Here is an 8,732-nt window from a genome sequence, read left to right on the forward strand (position 1 = left end):
AGTGGGAGAAAAAAAGAATATAAGGAAATAAGACAATGCAAGGTGAAAGCATTTGAGAAGTTTTCCCTTTTCTATTGGCCAAGGGCCAGAAGATCAAGGAAAACTGATAGGCTACTTTTCTAAATTTCTTTTGTACACATTTCAGCATCTGTCTAGATTAAATATCAAACACATATTAGTAATGTTTTTTAATTTAGAATGTAGCTCATTTTAATATTTAAACAAAATTGTGAAAGAAAGAAAGAAAGAAAGAAAGAAAGAAAGAAAGAAAGAAAGAAAGAAAGGAAGAAAGAAAGTTGCACCGATGCATCTGAAAGCTTCAGATTTATTGTTCTCGCTGAGTCAGTACTTAACTTAAATAACAACCACGGGGGAAACGGTTTGACAACGGTTTGTTGCAGCTTCGTCAATGTGTTTGTGTACAATATCTGTATATAACAAGTGTAATACTAACAGTAAAAAATATAATCAATATTGAAAAGCCAGGGGGGAAGGCCTACAAGAGATGCTACTAGGCTTAAAGTCATCACAGCGCGCAACAAATCTGTCATTGCTCCTGGAAATATTTGAAATTGATTTTAGTGAAAAATATAAAGCAAATCGTTGAAAGCAACACAGAGAATTCATATTGCCAAATTTACACAGACTTGTTATCAAAACCCACCAAAAAAAATGCCTGGAAAAAGCAGTGAAGAGAGGGCAATATCCACGATTATTCAGCCAAACAACAAAACGTGTTTACAAGGGGTCGGCTGAAACTGGAAATAAGTGCAGCTTGAGAGTCTTTTTTTTTCTTAAGAGTTTTCTCTGTGTAAAAGCTATTCACAGAAATGTGGTCCACAAAAATACTATGCAATAGAAAATGTGTAGTTTGTTGCACATTATGTTCCAATAGTAGACAAGACAATTCCGTTTTGTTAAAATGAGTAATATAATTCCTGTGCGTAAAATTTATACGTGTCCTGGAGTAAATTCTTCCGCTGTTTAATATTTAATGTCTGTCTGCATTGATCCATGTCCTTGGGAGCTCTTTTGCAATATCAATCCATAAAGTCTAAGTCGGCTTTGGGCTGGTTAAGATTTCGGGATTTCGGTGTCAGTGCACCAGAATCTCCTGGCCATAGGAGCTCGCAGATGTCACGTTGTGGTTGCTGTCCGGTTCATCTTTCAAACTTGCACCTTTTAAGTAATCTACCACAAAACTCCCCTGAAACACAGAGCAAACATAGTCATTTAAACGTTAGGGACATTGGAGAATAAAACGAAGAGCTTTTAAAGATTTAAGTTTTGGGTTCTCTCTGTATATAGCCTACATGAAATATTTGTGATATCTTGCTGACTTCAAGTGTGTATAAAATGATTTGTTCTACGTCTCAGTGAACATACGTTTGCAGTCCATGGACGGAGGCGGTGTGTCTGCACTCACGTTGCCGGCATGGCTGTACACGTCCTCGGGCGTCTGAGGGACCCCGGGTGGCGTCATCCTCTTCTCCTTCTGCCTTCGGTTGCAGAACCAGACCCGAACCACCTCCTTTTCCAGCTGGAGGTTGTCCGCCAGAGAGGATATCTCCTGCGCTGACGGTTTGGGGCATTTCAAAAAATGGCTTTCCAAGGCTCCCTTCACGCCCACCTCGATGGAGGTGCGCTTCTTTCGTTTCCTGCCTTGAGCTGCTATTTTGTCGATGCTGGTGGGACTGCCCGTGGTCGAGTCGGCCTCCTCCAGCCACTTGTTCAGCAGCGGCTTGAGTTTGCACATGTTTTTAAAGCTCAGCTGGAGAGCCTCGAACCTGCAGATGGTGGTCTGCGAGAAAACATTCCCGTAAAGCGTTCCGAGCGCTAACCCGACGTCGGCTTGAGTAAAACCCAGTTTGATCCGACGCTGCTTAAACTGTTTGGCAAACTGCTCCAGGTCGTCCGAGGTCGGCGTGTCCTCGTCTGAGTGCGAGTCGTGGCTGTTGACTCCCGCGTGGTGCTGCTGGTGATGGTGGTGGTGAGGGTGCTGCTGTTGATGATGGTGGTGGTGATGATGGTGATCCATTTCTGGAGAGTCTCCTCGCATCAGCCCCGGGTGGACTAAACTACCGGGAGGGTTCAACATCCCGTTGACTGTGAAACCTCCCGGCTGGGAATAAATGAGAGACTGCTGGGCCTGCTGCTGTCCTCCGGTGATGGTGGGGATGTGGGAGGCTGTGGTGCCACCCCATGCGCTTTGGTGCGACTGGTGAGCCCCTAAATGCGAGGGTCTGTGATGCAACGTGGTGCCCGAGTGTAAATCATCTCTGTTTGAACTGTTCTTCACGTCTTGTTGCTGTGGGCTCCCGGCCATGCCAACTGGGCTGGAGGACCAAGGGGAGCCGGCTTCTGCTGCTGCAGCGGCTGCGGCGGCGGCGGCGGCGGCTGCGGCGGCCGCATGTGGGAGTGAAGTAACCCACTGATGGGCATGGCTCAGCATGTGCCCCCCGTTACTGGCCGTCATGGCTCCTTGCATGAAGTCGCTCTGCACCATCTTGACCACGGGGTCTCCTCTGTAACCTCCCGACACCGATGTTACGGCACCGTTTCCCGGCTGCATGCCACCACCTCCGGACTCCGAGTGCACGATCGAGGCTGATGAGAGAATGCTATTGCTGGCCAGGTAAGGATTGGAAGCCGCTGTGGCCATCCCCTTCACCACTTTGAACAATTCTACTTATTATTCCCCCTCCCCTTATTGTCGTAACTTTTTTTCCAAGCTTGGAAGGCACGCACTATTTCATGAATTATTCAAGACGGAAAAGTATGCGTGGTATTTTGATTAAGTCCACCGACAGCACAGCAAAAGATGGCAAAAAATATATCCGTCAAAACCTGCTTTTATCATAAACAAAAGGTGATAGAAATACTATCGGTGTAGAAATCCACATTGTGCACGTTAGTGATTTTTACAATTGCATTCCATTCGTCATTGTCTTAAAGCCCAATTATGAAACCAAAAAGTCTTGTAAGTTCTTCTTCACATCAACTTCACGTCACGATTACACAAATCCCACACCGGACTTCGCGCGCTCTCTTGACTTGATGTGGAGGCTTCTAGGAGACGCTCCTTAGTAAACTTCTCTCTCGTCCTGCAACCCACAAGGCGTTTTCTTACCGAGTCTTTCTTCTCATATTTCTTCTTTTCACAGAGTCCATCTGACTTTAATCTTCGTTACGTTCGATTGCACACAACTCTGTTAAATGCACGCGCAATGAGAGAGCTTTCGCTGTCCTCCCTCGCTTCGTTCCTCTCTCTGAGCGCGAGAGCACGCGAATGTTTACGTTCAGCCCCCGAGTGCGCGCACCATCCACATCCTTCACCCAATTACCGCGAGGAAGTTTTTGCGAGATTGATGCTCATTGGACATCTTTCGGGAGAGTGACAGATCTTAGGACACAGCTAAGAAATCACGTCAAGGCGTTGCAATTTGATATGCCTAATTTGGAGATGTCAACATAAGAATAAAAGTGTCTAGACCTTCTATCCGAGCAGGAATCTTTGATATAATTCCAGTGCGCTGTAGCCTACTGCGTTATTGGCTTCTGTTAATGACGCAGTAGTTTTTTTTTTTTTTGTTACAGAGGAAACTGTTTGACTTGTTTACGTCTCAGCGTTTGTTTTATTTTACTTTATTTTGGCATTTTGTCTGCAACCGGTTTCTAAATGTTAAAATGAAATTTTAATTGTGTATTATATTTTACCTATGGACATGCAACAAACAAATAGGGAAATCAGAAAAGATACAGATAAAACAATGCAAACAACAGGCATTTATAAACATGAAGTATTTCAGCTTTGACTCAGGGGTACAAATGAGTAAACAGAAATTAGATTTTATGAAATTAGATCCATGGAAGGACTGACAACTGAACGGAAAGCATGTTTCATAATTTATTCAGATCGATTCTAAGAATTCCAAAGCACAAGCCGTGTAAACTTTTAAACTGATTTATTTATTCAGTTTATGAATTATCCCCACTTCTCTAGCAAAACGAGGTAAAATACAAAAACAAAGCACAAATAAACAGTCGTCATAAAAAACAAAAACAAAACAAAAACAACAACAACAACAAACTATTTCAAATTGTTTAGTTGGTTTAAACTCTAGTACATGTAACTTCAACAAATGTAAATCAGGCCTTTGAGATGAAAAAAGGAACAAGCAAAAAAAAAGTATTAAGCCCTGAGTTGTGATTTATTAATGTTGTTATTATTGTTCTACCTGTAGACTGATCCACCCCTGGTTTATCTTACATATAACCTTATTGTATAGTTTCGAGGACATGGACAGTCGTGCACTGCGAGCGATGAACAGTTAGTGCTGATTTTCATTTGCATAAATTTTCATATGTTTAAGTGAAAATAATAGCGGAGCGGAGGAGAGGAGAGCGGGATTCATTCGAGACGGAGCGAGAGAGAGAGAGAGAGAGAGAGAGAGAGAGAGAGAGGGAACTGCGCTGGAATCATTCCTGCGGTAAGATATATTCCTCTCCCTCTCTATCTCAATATTTTGTTTTAATCGCTAAAAACTGTTTATTTTGAATTTAAGAGCAATAGCTATTGCACGCTCGTAAATTCTTCAGTAAAAGTATATATCTGTGCAGAGTTCTTCAGCGAGGCTTTGCGCCGACTGTAATAGAATACACATTCTAAAAATCACATTATTTATATTAAACAAATGCAGCTTTGCTCGAGGGCCAATAATGGCAGCAAATGAAGGATGCAGAGGGTTAAATGACATCAACTCCTTGACAGTTTCATTAAGCTTTTTAGCTTCTTAAGCAAAGACTTCCAGGACTTTATATCATGGACTTGTAAGGTAGGCCTCTTATTTATATATTTATTGAAGTTCCAAAGATATAGGCTAACGAATTAGTTATTAAAAGTGTAGTTAATCGAGTTTTACTCTATCTGCAATTTGAAAAGAAATAAGTTTGTTTAGTTTTTAGGACCTTGCTGGACAACGAGGAGCCCAGTCAAATGCATTTAAAACTTAAAAAAAAAACTAAGCGTGTTAACAGCTTATGCGTCGATTCACTCGCTTTATTCTGCTCTTCAGTTTTCTAAAATGTAAAATAAGATTGATCAATCCAAAATCCATGTGAAGTGGCAGTTAGATATTTGCCGTAACAGCATTCTGAATTAATTTGAACATGACCCTGTAACAGCTCATGCAAGAAGTTTATAACGGGAAACATGCAGTCCATCAGCAGGCATGGGTACATAGACGATCCATCAATCACTGCCTGACAAAGTCATGTTTAATAATAGCTCAGTGTGTCATTTGTAAATTAAGATACTTTATTTAGCGCACTAATTGACAGTTGTTATATAGAAAGGTTGTTTTACTTGGGCTTAAAGTCGAGTTTTGAATGAAAGTAGCAATGAAAAAGTGAGTACCCTTTACAATGCCATGACATATAATTAATTAACCTTTAAAAAAAAAAAAATATATATATATATGCAAGAATTTTGCACTTTTAACTATATTATACAAACATAATTTCTCCAATAAGAGATTTAATAATTAGTCATTTTTAATAAGCAGGATTACATTATGCTCTCTCCTGATGTATGCTGTTTAAATTGTTAATATTGTAATATATTCACTGCCATCACCAAGTTAGACAAATGCAAGGGACCTAATAGAAATTTGTGTATGAAATTAAAAAGCTAAATCTTATTGACATCTAAAATTAGAACGTTGTAGACTATATTCCCATAGTTTCTTAAATTTGATGCAATATTTAACTTGTTCTGATTAATAGAGGTCCAAATAAAAAGTTGTTTAAATGATGAGAATAAGTTTCCCCCAAATAATTCTATCACTTACCCCATGCACACACACACACACACACACACACATGCACACACACACCTATTTCCCCCAATCCCTGTATTACATTAATCAAAGCACATATTTCTCAAGGGAAACCACCTCCATGGATCATAGTAAATCCTAGTGAAATTGAATCACACAGAGGCCTAACTCAGCAGCCTGGTCGTTATTTTCCATACATATTTTTTAATGATTTCTTGTGAGAGAAAACATGGGAAATATTTACACCTATTGACATTCACTACTAAATAAGCTGCAATAAATGAGCAAGACAAGGCATTGGCAGCGTTGTAACCAACCCTTTAAAGTAGCAACAGAATTTCTACCTTATGATGTTCTGTAGACTAAAGTGAATTTGGTGCTTATATTTTGTTGAGGTGCATTATTAGAAATGTTAAACCGTTACAAATGCCTCACTGACTCATTGAAATGACATTGCAGAGATGTTGTGGACATTTCCAGCTCTACAGCGGTGAAACTGTTCAGTCTGAGGAAAGTTTCAAATGTACAAAGCTTTCTTCTGCAAGTGACTGCAATTCAAATCTCTTTTTCCCCTGCAGGTAAGAGCAAGTCCCTCTGATAAACACAAGACACACAAGGCCTTCTTTCAGTGAAAGCTCCTTTATAGGGGCAGGATGGCTAGGATTAGCTTTCCTTCTGTCCTCGCCTCTCTCTCGTAAGTCTCTTTAGGGTATTCTAGCAATGTTTAGAGAGTTGTTTTTGACAGATGTTTACATTTTATTCTAGATATGACCACATGTTGTGTACTGTTCTAAGTCGTCAAAAGCAATTGTCTGACTAATTGAGAGATTTTAATAATTTCCTTCTAGAAAGAACACTAGAGCACCTCTGAAAGGCTCCACCAAAGGTGTTATTCGGCTATGTTTGAGGTTTTCTCTGGGTAAAGCTCAAACCAGCTAGAGCAAAAATCACAGAATTTTCCTCTACTCTTTTATTTCTCATTTTGCATTTTACTCAGCTTAGCAAAAGAAGTAGCCCGCAGCGAGAAAACTCTATCCACTATGCACATAAGAAAGAAAGAGAGGGAGAACAAGAGAATAAAAGACATGAAAAAGAACACAGACAGGCTGACTTAAAGGAAATGAGAGATAATCTCAACACTACTGTCCATTTTTCCAATGTAGTCGCAAGGGAACATCCGTAATGGGAAAAATCCACACATTCTTTTTGTCACCGAACCACTGATATCTTCACTCTATGGTCTTAAATAGTCTTTTGATGGTATCTCGAGACCAATTTACAGATCTTCGCCATTATTACCATAGAGCAGACGCATCATGTCAGCCCATCTTTTGGGAAGGGGTCATTCTCGGGGAACTATCTTTGCATGTTACCTGAGGATGCCACAGGCTTGTTATCCTCCTCAGACCCTGCCAACTGTATGTGTCCCCATCTCTTCTGACAACTAAAGGGACCCATCACTGTTTCAGTCCACAGAGAATGACTTAAAGGGCCTTTAAAGTGAGTAAAACCCATTCTCTTTAATTCTGATTACACTCTGAAAGTGTCTTTAGCATGTGGCGGCTAAATTGGGCTATCAGCGCTAAGTAGCGGCAGGGAAGAAAAGAGCCAATTATGCCAGTCAAAGCCAGATGATGATTCTCATCTTCACTCTCTCTAACACACACACGCACTCTCACACAAACAAAAGAGAGGAGAGGAACATGTGTCTTTTGTTCTAAAATAAACCCCTGACACACCTTTGTACGTCTTCACGGTAATAAGAGACTTCACGATTTCACTCTTACTGACTTTATAATGAGTCTGTTTAATGTAAATAGCCAGAGGCAGTATGATATAAATTCATATCCATAACAATCAAGAATCCTTATAGTTTAAAAATAAAACAATACTTTGTAAATCAACTGTGTTATTTTATTTATTTATTTCATGCATGGCAGATAACTCAAACCCTATCAGATGTTTATTTGTGTGGGATAAAACCTGTAAAACCTTCAACAATGAGTAAGACTGAACTTAATTCAACTGACTATATCCTGAGGGTAATTTGTGTCAAATCTGAGCTTCGTGGTGCCTGCATGATTAATGTGCATAGAGGAGTTTATCCCTTTATCCCTTTAGACTGTTTTGACAATCTTAGAATAGTAAGGTGTTGTTCGACTAACGCACAGTCCATTAACTCCTGATACACTCCTGATCTCACATTGTTTCTGCTGGATGTCATGGATGTTAGTTCATGGAAGTGAACTTTTATAGACTAGGAAGCGATCAGATGCTTTGTAATTACAACATTAGGACACTTGGAAGAAATGGCTGAGAGACTAAACACCTTTGTGTTTGACTGAATGTATGTTTTTATATGTATATGCTAAGAAATGCTAAATTAAAAATGTTAACAAATATATTTTTGTATAAATGTTTACAAAACCTCTAAAAAAAAAAGCTCTCAATAAGTGTGGCAAAAATTAAGTATAAGGGCTGGAAAAGCATCTCAAGGAGCTGTTTAAAAGAAAAATGCCAGGAATGAGCACTTTGAAGAGTTTAAAATATATGTGTGTATTTATCTATTCATTTAGTCATGGCAAACCACAATGACATATACTGGTTGAAAATTAAATTTAAAGATCTGTCCGTTGTGTACACAAGCATAACAACACAACAGCAAAAGGCTGATTCCGAGTTGAATCGTCATATTTTAGTTGAATTTCTGGTTATTTTCTCTTTTATTACTTTTATTATTATCTTATTGTCAGGTATATGTACATGAACTAATACAATGTACATCTTAAGTAAGTTGCTTTGGATAAAAGGATCTGCCAAAAGCATAAATTTTAAATAATTATTTACAGTGACAATGTTTCATCACAAACCCAATTATTTCAATTAGATATACTT

General features: G+C 39.4%; 1 protein-coding gene and 1 long non-coding RNA gene across 3 annotated transcripts; one reads left to right on the forward strand and one right to left on the reverse strand.

Annotated features, from left to right (window-relative positions):
- Nucleotides 1–305: 305 nt before the first annotated feature.
- On the reverse strand, nucleotides 306–3,335 carry LOC132152746 (POU domain, class 3, transcription factor 3-A). 2 transcript variants are annotated; one of them, XM_059561608.1, is made up of 2 exons: nucleotides 1,387–3,335; nucleotides 306–1,207 (listed from the first exon to the last, which is right to left on the reverse strand). In XM_059561608.1, the coding sequence occupies exons 1-2, from the start codon at nucleotides 2,660–2,662 to the stop codon at nucleotides 1,161–1,163; spliced, it is 1,323 nt and encodes a 440-aa protein (XP_059417591.1). In that variant the 5' UTR covers nucleotides 2,663–3,335; the 3' UTR covers nucleotides 306–1,160. The 2 variants fall into 2 exon arrangements, with proteins under 2 accessions (XP_059417591.1, XP_059417590.1); XM_059561607.1 differs by having other exon boundaries at nucleotides 1,427–3,334.
- Nucleotides 3,336–6,263: 2,928 nt separating this feature from the next.
- Nucleotides 6,264–8,237, forward strand: LOC132152399 (uncharacterized). The gene is made up of 2 exons (XR_009436502.1): nucleotides 6,264–6,327; nucleotides 6,416–8,237. It is a non-coding gene; the product is annotated as an uncharacterized LOC132152399 (long non-coding RNA).
- Nucleotides 8,238–8,732: the final 495 nt, after the last annotated feature.

Source organism: Carassius carassius, chromosome 11, assembly GCF_963082965.1.
Source record: "Carassius carassius chromosome 11, fCarCar2.1, whole genome shotgun sequence".
NCBI classification, from domain to species: Eukaryota; Metazoa; Chordata; class Actinopteri; order Cypriniformes; family Cyprinidae; genus Carassius; species Carassius carassius.